Source organism: Eptatretus burgeri, chromosome 14 (assembly GCF_056783735.1).
Source record: "Eptatretus burgeri isolate ZD-2024b chromosome 14, Ebu_testis_v1, whole genome shotgun sequence".
NCBI classification, from domain to species: domain Eukaryota; kingdom Metazoa; phylum Chordata; class Myxini; order Myxiniformes; family Myxinidae; genus Eptatretus; species Eptatretus burgeri.
The window spans coordinates 62,113,840-62,132,244 of NC_140974.1; the positions used below are offsets into that span (position 1 = coordinate 62,113,840).

At 43.1% G+C, this 18,405-nt stretch overlaps 1 protein-coding gene across 2 annotated transcripts in view; it reads right to left on the reverse strand.

Moving 5' to 3' along the window:
* Nucleotides 1-18,405, reverse strand: part of ATP13A1 (ATPase 13A1) — an 80,648-nt gene that overhangs the window by 6,378 nt on the left and 55,865 nt on the right. For both annotated transcript variants that reach the window (XM_085855150.1, XM_085855151.1), the window contains 15 exons: nt 17,548-17,677; nt 15,296-15,351; nt 14,964-15,090; nt 14,645-14,782; nt 14,307-14,427; nt 13,936-14,093; nt 10,114-10,289; nt 9,657-9,767; nt 9,367-9,492; nt 7,934-8,045; nt 6,549-6,742; nt 5,352-5,448; nt 2,033-2,232; nt 1,416-1,530; nt 310-506 (listed from right to left, as the gene is read on the reverse strand). In XM_085855150.1, coding sequence (XP_085711276.1) covers nt 310-506; nt 1,416-1,530; nt 2,033-2,232; nt 5,352-5,448; nt 6,549-6,742; nt 7,934-8,045; nt 9,367-9,492; nt 9,657-9,767; nt 10,114-10,289; nt 13,936-14,093; nt 14,307-14,427; nt 14,645-14,782; nt 14,964-15,090; nt 15,296-15,351; nt 17,548-17,677 — 2,058 coding nt within the window. The remainder of the gene's footprint in view (nt 1-309; nt 507-1,415; nt 1,531-2,032; nt 2,233-5,351; nt 5,449-6,548; nt 6,743-7,933; nt 8,046-9,366; nt 9,493-9,656; nt 9,768-10,113; nt 10,290-13,935; nt 14,094-14,306; nt 14,428-14,644; nt 14,783-14,963; nt 15,091-15,295; nt 15,352-17,547; nt 17,678-18,405) is intronic.

Sequence of the window (18,405 nt, forward strand, 5' to 3'; positions counted from 1 at the left end):
CATGTACCAAGTTTCAATTTTTTCCATGGAGCAGTTTCAGATCGAGGTCCAAAGTTTTTCCTTTTTTCCAACATGGCTGCCACATGACCTATGATGTCATAATTATCACTAAACCATTTTACATGAGTACTCACACCTATGGTGAAAAATTGTGTGAATCGGATAAGCAGTTGCAGAGAAAACGGAGAAAATTAGCACGGACGGATGGACGGACAGACAACCCGAAAAGAAAATGCTTCCGGCAACATTGAAAGTCAAATCAAGAATGAAACAACAAACACATCTCGGATGCCAAGACAGGCAACTGACTTTCGATCGTGAGATGAAGAAGAAGCAACCAGCAAGGAGAAGGCCTTGGAGTGTGGCCTGAGCATCACTGAACTTGATCCCTTGTAGGTAGAGTACGCTCTGACCGTACGCAAGGATGAGAGCGTTCAGTGCCAGGATCTTGAACATCTGGAGTGTTGTCACCAGAGTGCAACGACCCTGCTTGATGACCTGACAGACTAGACACCACAAAGAAGAGATCAGCACAAATAACTATCCGTGCCATGAACAACTCGTAACACCGTACATTGTTTCTCATCAATATGGCATGCTCAACGGCTCCAGATGTTCCTGATGTGGGCATGTGGGTTCACACAAATGTGCAAATCGAAATTTCGGATTTCCCATTCGCAGATGGAAATTACTCGACACTCGACCTTGAAGAATCCTACCCCACCCCCCCCCCCCCTCCTTTAATGGTGAGGATGGCAGGCTTTGGATCCTAGGGTCCTGAGTTCGAATCCCGCTCAGCTGTTGAATCAATACCAGGAGGAGTTAACGCGGCCTGTCATCCTTCCGAGGTCGGCAAAATGAGTGCCAACATGCTGGTATAGTGTCGGAGTGGTGACCCATCCAGGATTGTGCCCAATAGCCAAGGAGACTGCTGAAACAGCACTAACACTGCACAGAGTGTGGTCCCAATCTCCTCCTCCTCCTCCTCCTCCTCCTCCTCCTCCTCCTCAGGATGGAAGAAGCAACGCCTTGTGACCGTACGCCAAGGTAAAAGCTGCACAACCACCCCCACCCAGCTGAAACCACACGCTACATGGCCATAGGCTCCAAGAGGTCGGAAGGGGAACCAATGAGCGCACGGTCATGAGGTAAGAAAAGCCAAGAGGCCTGGGACAGTTGTCACAGTTCGGTACCAAGCAAGTAGCGGGGAGTGAGAGAGTGGAGAGCAGTGACATCCGAGGGACGGCACAAACATTAAATGAATGTGAAACACTAGGATGACAGCTTATAGCAAGACATGAGAATCAAACCTATGCCAGACGACAGCTTCGAGGAGAGCGTGTTGTTGCACCACCAAGTGAGCTGCTAGAAGGCTTGGATTGTGTTGTGACAGCCAGTGTGACTCAAGGACTTACTGCACTCGATAGAGGAAAGTTTGGAGGTGAACGGAGCTGCGATGCTAGCATCACCAAGTTTCACGAGTGGCATTTGCTCTTCATCCATTTCTCGCAACATCTGGTTCAACTTCTCCTGCACAAATGTACAAGAATAACCCGCACGTGTTGGCAAAAATAATTAAGGTATTACAAAGACAAACCTTGATGCAAAACAATGATCTACAATTCCATCATTCAAGTTCAAAACAAGACCAAAGAGAAGAGCATTCTCCCACAATGCAATTTTGAGCCACCACAAATTCAAAATTCAAAATTTAACGGCACTCTACCCTCCCTCTGCCTGGTGTTGGCTTAATGGTTAGAGTGGTGGGCTTGGGATCCGAGGATGCCGAGTTCAAATCCCGCTCAGTTGTTGAATTAAGACCAGGTGGAGTTAAACTCAGCCTGTCATCCTTCCAAGGTCAGCAAAATGAGTGTCAGCATGCTGGTATACTGTGTCGGAGTGGCGACTCGTCCAGGATTGTGCCCGATAGCCAAGGAGACTGCTGAAGCAGCACCAACACTCTGCTCAGAGTATGGTCTCAATCTCCTCCACTCTACCCTCCCTATCTACTCCTGTTCAATCGGAGCTGCACCTTCTGTGCGGCAAGTTGCTCCTCTCTCCGCGAAAGAATGCGCTGACGGGCAGCACGTGATCCAGGCCGAGGCATTGCGTGGTTCGAAGCTGCAGAGAAGGTTGGGGCCTTGCCCTCCAAACACCCGTCAGACTCCTTTCCAACCTTCCGTGACCGTTTTTCCGGCATTTTTGCTGGGGCATTTGCAAGCAAGGCTACGCCTGCATTTCGTGAGGAAAAAAAACAAACAAAAAAAAACAATCAGGTAATGACCTTCATGAGATCATGAAGCCAAACAACGGCTTGCAGGACCAGGCCCGATTGGACGCTCGAGGATACAAGATGGTGTGTGTGTGTGTGTGTGTGTGTGTGTGTGTGTGTGTGTGTGTGTGTGTGTGTGTGTGTGTGTGTGTGTGTGTGTGTGTGTGTGTGTGTGTGTGTGTGTGTGTGTGTGTGTGTGTGTGTGTGTGTGTGTGTGTGTGTGTGTGTGTGTGTGTGTGTGTGTGTGTGTGTGAAACGAGCATTCGTGGCCTCGCCAGAAAAATGAGCAAATGACTAACCTTGCTGAAGACAGTACATTGAGCACTTATCACTCAATACAGAATGACCAACCAAAACCCCAAAAGCAAAATATACCATGATCAAGGAAACCAAAGAACACAACTCTTCATGTGAAATGTATTGAAGATGTTTCATGGCAAAACTAAAGTTTCTTTTGAAAAATTCAAAATTAATAGATCTGATCATTGCCGAGTTTTTAATACTTTAAATGTAGGGCAACGACGACAAACTGCAAGCTCAGAAAAATATCATTTGGCTCATCATTCTTGTGTCAAATCCCAATGTAAGCTTCCCCTATAATTTGACTCTCTGCGACAAACCAATATTCACAACCCTTTCCCCTTTATGAAACAACACGTTGCATTTCACCTCAAGGCAAGCGATTTAAACGAGAATGCCAGGCACAGAATGACCCTCTCTTTTATTTTTCAATGCAATGGGATCTTCCACTCTGACAGACGAAATGTAGACAGAACAACAGGCTTCACATTCCAATTGGAAGCTGCGAGATGCAGTACCCTCAGTCGACAGCACTCGGCCGTCACCGGAGTTCATCTAAGTACGGACCGCGAACCAAGCTTCCGAGACTTGACAGGATTGGGGGCATTCGGCCTGATAAATGGACTTTGCATCTTTATCCGAAAAATGCCCCATTAAGCCGCAAATGCAGCATTGGCAAATGTCCTTGCAATTTATGTGGAGGCAGCAGTCCTTTCCAAGGTGCAAGCACTACAACATGCCGTGTTCCTCGCATAGTTACTGTCTGCACGACGTCGTTTTATCCAAATGTGGCATAATTGTTGCTCACAAAATATACAGCCCACTTATACCCACTGCAAAAGAGATGCGTAGAAAAGAAAAGAAAAATAAACAAGCAAGAAAGATGTCATGCACAGCACAATACTTGCAAAATCCATGAAACAAATTTGACTTCAAAAATAATTCAATGAAGCAAATATGCAACTCTTCTTTAAATCCCAAGTCAATCGGATGAAAATTGACAATGTTAGAAATTTGGCCCATGTTGACCTCAAAACCAATTGTAGTGGGGCAACTTAGCTAAATATAGCATAACAATTGTGCATTTTGTGAGGAAAGCACCAAATTTGGCACACTCGTAGCCTATCATATTATGAACAGATTTGGATATTGGGCCATCTCAAAATTTTTGATGGGAGTGGAAAATGGCTGCCACAGCCATCAGTGGCTGAATTTGAGATGGCCCAATATCCAAATCTGTTCCTAATATTGTTACGAATTTACCGCCCGCCTAGCATGCGAACAGCCGCTTTAGCCAATGGCGGCCGTCTCGCCCACCGGACGGACAATTCAGTCACGACTTTCCGGAACAACGCCGAAAACCAGTCACGCGTGTGCTCCAAACGCACACCATGGCCAAGTCAACACTCTACCCGCGCGCGACAGGGTCAATTGCCGAATTAGATATACCTAAGTATTCACGCGGGCAGACTACTGAGTGAGCCTCGGTGGACCCTCTCAAGCTCCTCACCGATTGCGGGGACTCCAGGCTTGAACGTGGCTGCCCACAACTCCACACTTCCGAGACCTCCAGCGACTCGCTGCTCCACCCAGACAGAGACCTCCACCGACCCGACCAACAACCAACCCATCGACCAAGACAGCTCGACAGACCCCTTCGCTCTTCCAGCGCGGGCTTTTATCCCCCCTGGTTTCCCACCCCACCCTCCTTCCAGATCCTGGGGAAACTTCCAGAAGGGGGGGCGTTTTCCTCGAGGGTCAGGGTTTTCGTAGCAGTCATTTCTGGTCGCTCTTCTTTATTCTCCCTCCACTCGCCCCTCCCCCTTCGCGAAGCGCGGGAAAGTAAGAGGAAAAATCCGTGCGTTATCAGAACGCCTTCTTCTTTCTCCATGTCAGAGACAGTTTTTGATGCGGAGAGGGTTGTAGCGTGGTTGTGGAGATGGTGATTGGTGGTGTGGTTGGTGGTTGAGGTGATCGTGGTTGTTGTAATGGTGGTGTGGTTGGGCACTTGTGGAAAAGGTGGTTGGTGGTGTGGTTGATGTAATGGTGGCGTGGTTGGTGTTGTGTGGTGGTCGTGAGGGTGGTGTGGTTGGGCGCTTGTGGAAAAGGTGGTTGGTGGTGTGGTTGGTCCAAAATAACGATAGCGAAAGAAAAAACGGCTAACTCAACGATCACAGACCTGTCCACACGAATAATTCCCATTAAACAACGGTGGGGAAATATATCTGAACACACACTTAGCGATATAACTGATCTTGGGGATATCCTTTATGGTGCTCTGCGAATTTCCACAACCGTAACAATATGTTAGGCTACCAGTGTGCCAAATTTGGTGCTTTCCTCACAAAATGCACAGTTGTTATGCTAAGTTGCCCCAATATTGGTGGTTTAATCCAGTGACCTGAAATATATATCTTCTTCAAATTTAAATTCAATTGGATGAAAATTGAGGATTTTAGAAAGACCACCTTATAGTTGTTGACCTTTGGGGCCAATGCTGACCTCAAAGTAATTGTAGGTTGAATTCAGTAAGCCTGTATGAAAATCCTGTTCAGCCTTCAAGTAAATCAGATGAAAAATGATGATTTTAGAAACTTGACCTCAAAACCAATAGGCTTCTCAGTTGAGACCACCTCCACAACTTGGTAAAGTTTCATGACGATCGGTTTGGAATTGTGACTTGCAGTTGATTGACAAACAAAACAACAAAATGGGACTGCTGACCAATATACTTGAAAAATCTTCGATTTTGCAAGGAATAAGTAACGTGCACACTCACCGACATGTGCATGCTTCAAAGCGCCGACATCATTCGTTCCATCTCCACACATAAGAGTCACAAAACCAAGGCCTTTGAAACTAGTTATAACAAACTCCTGCAAAAGATAATCAAATTATATATATATATATATATATATATATATATATATATATATATATATATATATATATATATATATATATATATATATATATATATATATATATATATATATATATATATAACACATACATACATTTGACAATCATGAGATATAAGCAAGAGTACTTTCAAACATTACAGTGACACAATGAAAAGACCAAATTCATAATTTAAAAAAATTACTGCCATTTGTATTTCATGACAATTCATTGACCTAAAGGGTAATGAAGCACTCTTAAATTTCCCCGAGCCCTGCCTTTTGCAAGTAAAGTGCTTTGTCCGGCTAATGATTGCTACTGGTCGAGCAATTTGATTAGCACCCTGATAAAGGTACACATCATGGAGGAAAACGTTAAGTTGGCCATCACGTCAATGACCATTCAACTTTGTGGACAATTTTTTTTTTTTTAAAGGCTCCGGGGTATCATTTAAAAGAAGATTTGCTCAGCAGTCTGTCAATGGGCTCAAAGGAAGATGTCCGAACGAACGAGGCAGGAATGGGTTTGGGCTACCGATTATGTATGACTCAGAAATGACTCCCAAAAGCAAACGCAAGTCGGCACCATGCATTGGCCTCATGACGTCATTCTACAGGATGTGTGACATTCTTATATCCGTGCATTTAGTGGTGTTGCAACACAGCGCTGAACATGCTCATGGAAGATGGACTATTGGAGATGTGATACCAAATAGATAAATATTGGGGTTTTTATGGAGTAAACGCGAGGGGCCGAGTTGGGTTGAGGGTGGAATCCGAAAAAGGTAAATTCATAGAAAATGACAAAATTACAATTGACTAAAATAAGAGCAATTTTGGACAATGTATTTCAATTAATGATTTGCATAATGTTTCGTTGATAGTACAGGGCCAATGTTTTTTTGGAAATTTCACAAGTGAACAAGAATGTCTGCAAGTATTATTTTGTCAATTTACACATATACGAAGAACTCGGGTAGGTTTGACATCAAGATATAAAATAAAGAGATAAGAAGAAAAATAATTTGTGGTCGTAATCGTTGATGTTGTTGGTGGTGTTGAAACCCTTGTCGTGCCTTCTGTTTGGGTGCAACGCGAGCGAAGATGCGAACGTGAGGCAGTAATAACAACAGGAAGACTCCATGGTTCGCACGTAGAAAAGAGAGTCCAGCACCACTCAGGCACAGGTCGTGTTCCCGCGTGATGTCACAGAGCACACTTGGGATCGCAGGTAAATGCACCGACTTATCGACGGACTCCCAACACCACTCTGCACCAAGGGTACACAGGTAAAGTGCGGGGTCTCCACAATTGCTCCTCACTCCATTGATGTAGTAAAATTATTATTATTGTTATTATTATTAATAATACATTCGTTTGTGTGCAGCACTCGGCTGCTGATTGCATCATTTCCAGAAGTGCGGCCATGCCACCAACAGGCTGCCACCTGCAGGTTAAGGCAGCATTTGGCAATTCAGTGTGCCGGCGAGAACTCGCATACTCTTCATCAAAAGACACCGTGAGATATTTAACGTCCACCAGCAAATGCTTGCAGGTGGAATGCCCGGCTTTACGTTTTGCAAATAGCTTGGGTGCTAGGAAGTTTATGGATGAGTGAGTAGAAGGTACATTTAAATTGATAGTATATATATATATATATATATATATATATATATATATATGTATATATATATATATATATATATATATATATATATATATATATATATATATATATATATCTGTAATGACTTCCCTGCCTTCACTATAAGAGGAAGTAAAATAAGAATGAAAGCGTGGCAAGTAATCAGAAGTTGCACAAATCCAAAATAGAGCGAAGTCGATGGCACGCCATCGCAAATCCCCATGCTTCCCACCTAAAGCAAAGTTGAAAGATGGCAAAATGTTCCACTAAGATTGACCCATTATCAAATGTTGAGTTAAATAATTTTTCCCATTTTGACCCCTAAGTCCTCACCTCCCTGGGGTATGGAACCAGTGGTCAACTGGAGCCAAAAACCAGAGACACTGACAGACGCCAATTACAATATCCCCTCGTTCATTTGTCAAAGAGCGTGGAGATAAACCTGGAAAGTGTCAACAAAGAACCACATTTCCTTTTGGGGCAATCTAGACAGGTAGTGGGGCAACCAGTGCTTCACAGGCCAAATGCAGCTCCTTTGGGGTAAACGGGTGGCCCTCCATAATAATCCGAAAATACTCGGTTGTCGATTTATCATGGCAACGTGAAAAGACCTCGCAGGGAGAAGTTGCAGCTGCACTGTGCAGACCATCCCGTCAACAATGCTTTTGGATACATTTTGTGGGTACAGCAACAAGCATCACAAGTACATCCCCAAACCTCCCCCAAAACCTTCACCCTCTTTTTTCCCTATCCATATTGGGAGGGGAAGCAAAAGACATGGGTAACGACAACAATCACAACCACACTCCATTGTACCCTCAGATTTGCCTTGCTGCGTCAGGATAAGCACGTGGGGCTTTTGCACAAAGTTGAGCTCACGGGCTACGTGGCACGCTGTTAACGGGCTATCCCCAGTTATCATCACCACCTGGATGGGGAAGGGGAACGGGTGGGGGGAGGAAGGGCGAGCAAAAAGGACAAAACAAAATACAATCTAAATTTTGCATTATTCAGCAGACAAATCAGGAATTGGAAACAAGATAGCAGTAACTGACCCAGGATTAATATTGGAATACAGAAGCAAACTAAACTTTCCCCAATAACTTGCATCAATGCAGCAGAGTTCTAGTTCCACCAAAATGTCAACAATTATAATTCAAATGTCCAAAAAGGTATAACACCTCTCACTTAAAAACAGAGATTTAAAAATGGGCTTCAATAGAGTACAAGGAAAGAGGAATGAGTTAAGTTTCATTTACAGCCTGATGAACAGTACCAAGTACTGTTCAGAAGGGGAAGACTTGGTTTCTTTGTTTGTATGTAGCACAAGGCTGCCGGGTAACATCAATGTCTGAGGGTGTGGCTGTGCCGCTGATGCAATGCCCTCTGCTGGTTAGGACAGGAATTTTGAATTTGATCATGGTGCCGGTTCTCTGTTCTTGCTTATGGCAGCTTGGCTGCCGGGTGTATCTTTTTTTGAGCGTGACTGTGCTGCTGATGCTGTTCCTGTTCCCCTCAACCAGTACACCGCTACTCATTTCACCGACCTAGGGAGGATGACAGGCTGAGTCGACCTCACCTGGTGTTAATTCAGCAGCCAACGGGGCTCGAACTCAGGACCTGAGGATCCCAAGCCAGCCACCCGAACCACAAAGCCAACACCAGGCTATGGTGCCGGTAATAGCTCACCGACTCTTCACAAAGGACACAATGGGATCTCTAATGTCCATTAACGAATGCTGGCAGACAGGACAATAAGCTTAATGTCCATCAGAAGGATGGCACACACATTGATGAATCACCCTGCTTGTGAAACACCAGAATGACAGTTTATAGCTGGGTCGGGATTCCAACCCAGGCTAGACAGCTTAGAGGCGAGTGTGTGTGCCTCTAAAGCCGTCCTGTCAGGTAGACTTAGTGGGAAAGGGGATCAACAGACAAAATGTATAAAAATTAACCGCCACTTCTAAAATATTAGATCCACACGGACAATGTGACCGTCTACATAATCCATACAAGACAACTTGCTCATTTGCCTTGAGCATAATAAAATGCTTGTTTTTAGACACTTGTCTGAGAAGAGTAAGAAACTTAGAGCAAAAGGAAACAAGTTTTGTTTGGTTTTTACGAAACACAAATTAAGGAATGAAATTTCAGTCCCACAGTTGTTTTTGCAACATCAAGTCACCCCGATAAAGGTGTTCACTTGTTCCCGGATAAGACCAAGCGCCAGAAGGAAAAACGCGTACCCGGTGTGAAGCCTGCCTGATCTCGTCGATCACTGCACGGGAGTCCATCTTGAGCGGGCACGACACGACAGCAAACCCAGCAAAGGAAAGGTCTCTCTCAACCTTGTCGCGGTTCATATCATGCACCTATGAAGTGAATGGGTGAGAACACACAATTGGAGTTTTGATCACCAACTTGAATCTTTTACAAAGCTCAAGCTTTACATGTAGGCGACTTGGAACAACACAAGCAAAATCACGTCCTACTCGAGAACCAAAATGGTCCCTCACCGAGCAGAGAGGAAACTTACCTGATGGTGAGAGAGCGGTCCGAGCTCACGGTAACCGAGCGCCAGGACACGTGCACCTTGTTGAGACATTGCCTCATGCACGCGGTCATAATGTAGCGGTAGCTTGGCAAACTAGGTTGGAATGAGGTCAGGCAGACAAGTAAACAAAATTTCAAAATCAAGAAAACAAACTCTGTGAATAAAATTTGATTTCATTTGTGCAAGAATAGAAATGGGATTGGCCAGCTGAGCCAGGAGCACGTGACCTTGCCCAGCCCAACCGACTGTAAAGTGTTGCTTCTGCAGGTAGGAAAATAACCAAATAAATTTACGTGTCCATTTCAAAAAAAATTAGTAATAATAAAATGTGTTCAGAGCAGTGGGATGCTCACAAAGTCATGCGAGTTGCTGGCTAAGACAATCCTGGACAGGTCACCACCCCATCACTGCAAAAGAAAATGCGAAAATCTCAACTCACCATTGGGCGAAGGGTTTCGGGTGCACCCTTGACGGTGGCGAGATGCGTAATGTGGGTGGTACCGGGCACCTCATAAGAGGAGATCACCGACATGCGCTGCAGAGCACTCGCAAAATGGAAACGGCTGTGTATGCGCAGCGGCGGGGTGCGGAGGGCACGTGGAATGGCTACGTCACCTGGTATACATGCACACAACAGATAATGAATGTGAAAAAGACCGAAAAATGAACCGAGCTGGTCCATCATTTGGCAAGTTCAATATGCTGGACAGGTTACCATGGAACTAAGAAAAATAAGTAGGAACACTGAATTTATGGACAAAGCCTCAGCTCGGGCATTTCAAAATTTTATCCTTTTTTATTATCTATTCAATTCAAACACCTCCATAGGGAGGTCCGATTGACTTCAGTGAGAATGAGACATGGAGAAAGCAATAAATGAATAAAAAAATAATATATATAAAAAAATATATCAATCTATTGGGACCAAACTCTCTGCAGAACATTGGTGCCTGCCTATACAGTCTCCTGGGCTATTGGGCACAATACTGGACAGGTCACCACTCCGACACAGGATGCCAGCAAGCTGGCACTCATTTTGCCGACCTCGGAAGGATGACAGGCAGAGTCAACCCCAACTGGTATTAATTCAACAGCTGAGCGGGATTTGAGTTCAGGATCCTAGCCTACCACCCTAACCATTAAATCAACACCAGGCATGAACTATAATGGAGGGAAAGTATGTTGTATACATGCAGGTTGTATGTTTCATCTACTCACACATGATTTGACTGAGGAAGCTGAAACTTTCAAGGATTCTTAAGGGCGCCCTGAAGTTGTGCCTGTGCAAGTTTCGTCTGATTCTATCAAGTTATGGAATATATATTACTAAAACTCTCATCATGTAAGTACGTTCCCAAAATACAGCCAAAACGGTACACAATAGCACAAAAAATTTAGTGCCACCTTACTCACCATTCTCCTGCGGTGTGCAATATCAAGTTTTGTTCAAATCGGGCAATGAAAAAAATTATTTTAAAAATAAATTCCCGATTCAGTCAAGTACTCTTCAGGAATATTCGATCAATGCAAACAACCTCGGCAGTATAGTACGCTGGAGCTATCTCTTCCCCCCCCCCTTAAATGATTTATTTAAAAATCTCAAACATTTAGTCGAGACAAAGAACGATTTATTTTTAAGCATAAAACAAATCGCCATTTTGATCTAATATTTCCGTGTTCATTAATAAATAAAATTGTGTTTAGAAGATTACTCACAATAATCTTTTCGACTTTTTTTCATTTTTTTTTTTCACATTGACACGCAATATCAAGTTTCGTTCAAATCAGGCAACGAAAAAAAAAACATTAAAACAATCAATTCCCGATTCAGTCAAGTACTCTTCGGGATTATTTGATCAACTGCTCTCACAACGGGAACCCAACGGGTTCACGGGTAATATATATACATACATATATGTATGTATATGCTGAAACGCAAAAGAAACTTACCACTTGTTTGAAATGTAATAAAATTGTAACAGTTCAAAATAAAACAAACCAACAATTGCTAATTGAAACATTGGCATTTTATTCATGACATGTCAAGTTTTTGACCAAGATAAACCATCTCATAAGTTTGTTCTACAGTACAGAACAGCACAGGGTGCAATGTCAGTCCCCTTTCAATAGCGTGTGTGGCCACCATTGTTTTGGATACAGGCAGTGCATCGTCGGCGCATACTGCCTACCAGTCTTTGGATGGATTGCTGCTGGATTCTATCCCACTCAGTCCTCAATGTCTGAAGCCATCTGACTTAGGACCATCTACCTGTCCTGCCTTGCAGTGGTGACTCTTGGCCTCCCTGATCGATGTCTGTCATCTGCAGAGTTGTGGAGGGTGTCTCTGTCCACCAGGGCCAATATCATTTGGTGTTAACAGCCAAGGCAACGTGCCACCTCACGGTAGCTCAATCCGCCTTGCAGTATGCCCAAGGCACACTGCCGTTGATCCCTTGACAATCGTGGCATGTTGATTGAAATGCCCATTTTGCACTGGCCTTTTTAAAGCCAATATCAAGACATCACGTGCAGCTCATTAAAATCATCCCGTACCCCTTGGCTAATCACTGACAGTCAAAACGGCTGTTCAACAGCTGTGCTATGAAGTGACCATTGAAGGTTCAAGTGACCATCCGTGACCGTTTTGTCTGACAGTGAGGACACTATTGTCCACAAATAAGTTCACACATTTACTACACGCAGTGTTATTGTTGATATTTGAAGGTTTAAAATTGGTAAGTTTCTTTTGCGTTTCAGTATATATATGTATATCATGTATATATATATATATATATATATATATATATATACATATATATATATACATATATATATGTATATATATATATATACGCCTCCCCAAATCATGTATATATATATATATATACATATATATATATATATATACATATATATATATATATATATATATATATATATATATATATATATATATATATATATATATATATATATATATATATATATATATATATATACAGTATAGACATTTCAGTCCATCCGAGCATTTTCTTTTTTTGGGGCAAAGAGGGGGTGCAATTGGAATTATCCAAACAATCTAACCACAATGTGTCATGTATGCAGTACGCACATTTTTGCTTCATTTACGTAACACAGGTTATTTTTATTTTCAGAAGCTTTCGAGGCAGCGGACTGTTGCCGACACACCACCCAAATAGATCGACCTCTCGTAAGAACATTGCACACAAGGAACAAGATCACCCAGAGGGCAGGTACTCCGTGAGTGGATAAATGACCACCAACTCGAGGTAAGCCAAATAGAAGGAAAAAAAAACTATGAGAAATCCGTCAATTTGCGGAAGTATTGCGCATGTGCATGAAAAAAAGTCATCCTCCCACCACCAGAATAAAGTGTAAAAAATAAATAAATAAATAAAAATAAAAACTGGTGCACAAATAGTGTGCTGAGGATTTTGTGCGCAGCTCAAGCTAAGTTCCTGAATGAACACAAACAGATGAGTGAAAACTCTCCGGTGCTTTAAGAAAAAGGATGAGAGAAGTGCAAAGGAAGTTAGGCTATCGTCTGAAGCGCACTCGGTATCGCACATGCCTCCGCCAGGCTAAACAGTTTACGTTTTGTAGCCCACTGATGGGCCTGATCTGCATCCGCCAGACCTTAACCAAAATCGAATTGGCTCGTTCTTGTCGCCTCCCCAAATCATCCACCAAGTTTTGTCACAACCTGGTGACAATTTTTGAAATATCTTGCGAAACATCATTTTTGGCTCTATCTCTCAATGGTGAAGAATTGCTTGAAAAAAAATTATCGGATCCGGATCTTCACCAAAATCCAATCAATTCATCCTGATCACAAACCCAACCCGTCCACTAAGTTTCGTCCGAATCTGTCCACAACTGTTTGAGTTATCCTGCTCACAGACACAGACAGACAAGGCTGAAAACATCACCTCCATCCACCTTCCATGGCAGAGATTCAATATATTTAAATAAAATTTGTCTGTCTGTACGGTTGCATTTTTTTTGCAAAGACCACTGGGTCTAGCAATCAGATACAGCATGTTGTCAAGTTTTACAGCTTCGTTGCCCTGGATGAGATTAGCATGCAAGCTACTCCATGAGGCCGAGATCACTGTTGAAAAGGCAAAATGAAAACAGCAATGGAGTGGCATTCCACCAGATGGCTGAAAACTTGATTCTACACCTTCAACTCCTAACAGGTTCAGCAGCAAAATCCACATCAGATGGAAGATCAACAAACCGCGTGTTAGATTCCAATCAGCAGTTGCTAGCAGGGCCTTTTCCAGGGGATCACCGACCAGCGTTCCATCGTCGAGCTGTGCCAAGGAGTGGCAGGTCGCCAGAACCCAATGTGTCTGCAGAGGACTAGACGATAAGGGTGTCAACTCTTCATTGTCCCTAAGGACACGGATGGGAAGAGAAGAGAAATGGATTGATGGGCATAGTCAGCTGTGTAATATGGTAGGTAAGCAGAATAAAACTCATATTCCAGGCCAAACAACTTACAAGCAATTTGACTTGTCATCTTAACCTTTTTGTTCTAAGCAGACAATGGCTACCTTAACAAGTCTGTGATATCAAGTTTGTGATATTGGCGTTGGTGAGCCTTACGTCAGGCCAGCGATGCCACGAACAACAAGGCTGTCGCTGGTAAGGGTTCCCGTCTTGTCAAAACAGCACATTTCAACCTTGCCGGCAAACGGTATGCGGAATGGCTCGGTGCAGGTGATCACTGAATGGAGTGAAGTGGGGTTGGAGACGTGTGCAAGGGCAATTAATTATTAATCCTGATATCGCTTACTTTGACATCAAACCTCATTTCATCATATTACAACTTAAACAAAAGTGGAATTCCCTTTTCATAAAATGTCCGATAACCAGGGCCAGTGGCAATTTTTCAGGGAACACAATCAGATCACAAGGCCATTGTTAAATAAAGATGGCCCTACTGAGCTTGGCAAGAGAGATGAGTGAAGTATTGACAGCGATGGAAAGCTCGATCGGCAGTTCAGGAGGAATCACAGATGTGAGGATGAGTGCACACTCTAAAAAGAGCTTGTAGCGGTTCCGACTGAGGTCTTTCGTACCTGAGCCCAAAGACAAAATGGGGGATTTGTTTTTCCTCCAGCATAGCATGAATCAGCAATGAAACGTTCAAAAGAACAAGCTGATAAACTGATCCAAAATGGTTATCATATTGATAAGCAATATAATCAGGAAATAACCAGAACCTGTCCCCAACAACATTTCCTTCGCACCGTATCTGACCTTCAACCCAGACGTAAACAGCCGCAGCAACAGCAAAGACAAGGAGGAAAAGGATGAAGATGAAAGTTTCCAAATTATTCGCCGTCACGCGCTTCACGCCAAACAGAATGGTCCGCAGAAGTTTTCCCTTCGCGCAGCATCAACAGAGATTGAAAAGAAAAGTTGAACCAAGACACGAGGGAACAAACGCTCCCACACTATAGATGGGTTGACATTGAAAAAGCAGGATGGCTCCTGGCTGAGGCTAGTTTGCTTGAGTGTGATGAACAATAACAAAACTATTATTCCAAAAATGCTCTACAATTGATAAGCTATCACGGATCTTCACAAACCTGAGATGTATTGAAGCCAGTCCGCAACACGTATGCCACACACCCACCGTCTGAGGCTGAAAACAGAATTTGTGAATTGGGGGGGGGGGGGATGTGGAGAGAGGGAGCAAACACTTATTTAGATAAACAAAAGATACCATTGGGCAGAGCAACACTGTCTGACAGTTTACTGCTGAAAGTAGGTTTACTGCAATTAAATTAAATTACTCGCAATCTGATACACTTAAGCGTTTGAATGAGTGAAATGTTCAGTCTGGTTGCTTACAACAGTTCAGATGACGTGCATTCAACCAACAAAGGGGGGGGGGGGTTAAACCAATCCAGAAGTGCGCCGATACAAAGGTGCAGTCTTACAATCAAAATCAACTTCTTTGCAGTAACAACCATATAATGATAGCTATTTTTAAACTACAGCACAATATTACGACAGAATGTTGAAAAGTGATGCCTTGTATTCTTTTTCTCCAAGATAAGTAAAGATATTCGGATAAAGCAAGGACAGATACTGACATCAATCCTTATTCTACCTTGGTGCATATTTATTTGTCAACATCACCACCGCCCCTGTGGTCCACACATTTCTGCCAACGCTCATATAGTTCCGCTTTGCCGTCACGATCGAACTGTGTGTCCTGCTCACTTAACAGCGGCCTTGACGTCACCGTCGGAAGAAAAACGTTCTCCAGGAAGGTGGTATTTGAGTTTGGGGAAGAGATGAAAATCTGACAGCCAAGTAAGGGCTGGTGATCCTTCGTGGTGGTACTCTCAGGATCGTAATGGTGCAGCCAACTCTCATCTCATCTCCAGTACTTCACAGCACTGATGTCATCATGCTGCCCTCTTGACCGACGTAGCACTGAAACATCGAGTGTCAAAATCACGAAACTTCACCGCACCCAGTGGCGGAAAGAACTAATGTGCGGACTGCACTTTGTTTCATTTGAATATCTTTACCTGTTTTGGAGAACAATAGGAGGCATTACTTTTCAACACACCCCCACACCTAAAACACCTGATGAACAGGGTCAAAGTGCACCATTCAGTCAGATCTATTTTACACCTTTCAGAAGCGAATTTGGATGAATGTACAAACTGCTCAGGTCACCGTTTCATTACTTTGGAAAAAATCTCACAGGAACCAAAGGCAATCTCTATTTTATGTACTCCATATAACAAAGCCTGGTGCACCCACTCGGCTCATTGTACCTATAAAACTGACTGTGGCTCCACTATTATTAAATTTCCTTCAAGCAGCCAAAGTTTGGAACAAAGTTTCCACACTCCCATGATATCTGCAGCACACACTCTCAGAAATCTACACAAAAACTAAGGCACATACAGGGCCAGCTTGGACCAACACAAATGAACATTTAACAATTGTGTGTGCTCCCACCCCCAAGAACAGGAGGGAGGCTGTGGCTTACACCTCCATGATTATCGATAAAAACTTCCCTAAGCCAGGTAGCCTTGCATTACAAGCAAAGAAAAAATATATATAGGACCACTGGACCTGTAGCTTATCTGTGCTCTGGCCTAATGTTTCAACCCAAATTTGGTAGCATTCGGACTGGACTGGTCTGCTGGGTCTGGAGAGGAAGGTTTTAAAGGAATTTATGAGATTTCCCCATAAATTTACGAAGTCCACCATTTTGACAATTCCGGTAAAGTGATCGGCATGGCCTCCACAATTTAACAACCCTACCCTGTCCGAATGTTGTAACCCAAATTTGATAGCATTCCAACAAGTGGGTCTGCAGAGGAAGATTTTTGAAGAAACTTACTAAGTTGGCCATTTTGACCGACTTGTAAAGTCACGTGACCAGAACGAGCTTTGCAGTCCTCGTTACCAGTCAATATCAGAATTTTGCTGCCAAATTTCAGCTGGATCGGCCTAGCGCTTTTACCTTTGAAGTCGAAATAGGAGACGGACGGATGGACAGACAGTGCACAATGACGATACCTTATCTGGAATTCCAATTCCAGAAAAGCTAAAAAATATGGGATGTGTTAAAAAACAGCACTGTCTCGCTCAGGTTCCTCTGTTAGCATCCTGTCATTTCCCATCCATGCATGATGATAACATTAATCACAAGAGTAGAGATTGGGGAAAGGATAACTGTGAAAACAACGCTGAAAATATTTGAAGAACACTGTGTGCGTGCATTAAAAAAAAATTACAATAAGCACAGAACAAACAGAATGTGGCATGAGAACATGGTTACACTACTCTTCCTCCAAAGTTACAGCCATACGTCGAAGACCCGTTGCGGTCTTGGAAGGCGGCGTGTGCTGCACCACTCTGGTACCACTGAAAACAACATGCAGACGTGAATCTGACTCGAGGTCCAAGCAATGGACTGCGGGGAGATCTTCTACAGGTTCCTGAGGCAGCAAAGCAGGGGTCAAGTGTACAAACATCACAGTCACCACTCATGGGGGACATCCAAAAAATAAAAATAAAATATGACAAGATCAAAAAGAAAATGGGATGACAACATTAACAAGGTAGTCAGGTTCACGGTGTACCTGAAACGTGGTCCTGTGGGAATTGTGTGCCAAAAGCGATTTTATTGTTTCAATGGCATCTATAGGGTCTTAGTAGACCGAAAAACTTGGGTGGCAATTTTACTTTTGGAAATTTGGGTTTGTGTGGGGGCTTAAACAGGGGTACCGTCATTTCGCAGTTTATCGCCCGAAATGAAAGCGTTATTATTGATATAACTATTTTTATCTCTTAAAATATTAATAGGAATATTATGAAAAAAAAAAAAATCAGGTCTCTTCCTCATATCGTCATTCATTTATGTACCAAATATTTAGTTGATATCTGAAATAATTATTGATGTTTATGTATTGCCAGATATGCACTTATGAAGAAGTTCACCCGTTTTGAAGCAAAGCCTGTTGATATTCAAATATAACGGACGTGACTATGAACTCACTCACCTGCATCATTTGCGATCAAGGCAAGCGGAAGGGCTACACCTTTGTACAGAATGTTACATCAGATTCAAATTGGTAACATAAAGAACTTTGCCGAGAAGCGAACACAGTATGGAGAAATGCAGTATGCACCTCTGGCTGAAAATCTGTCAAAGTTGTCTGCATCT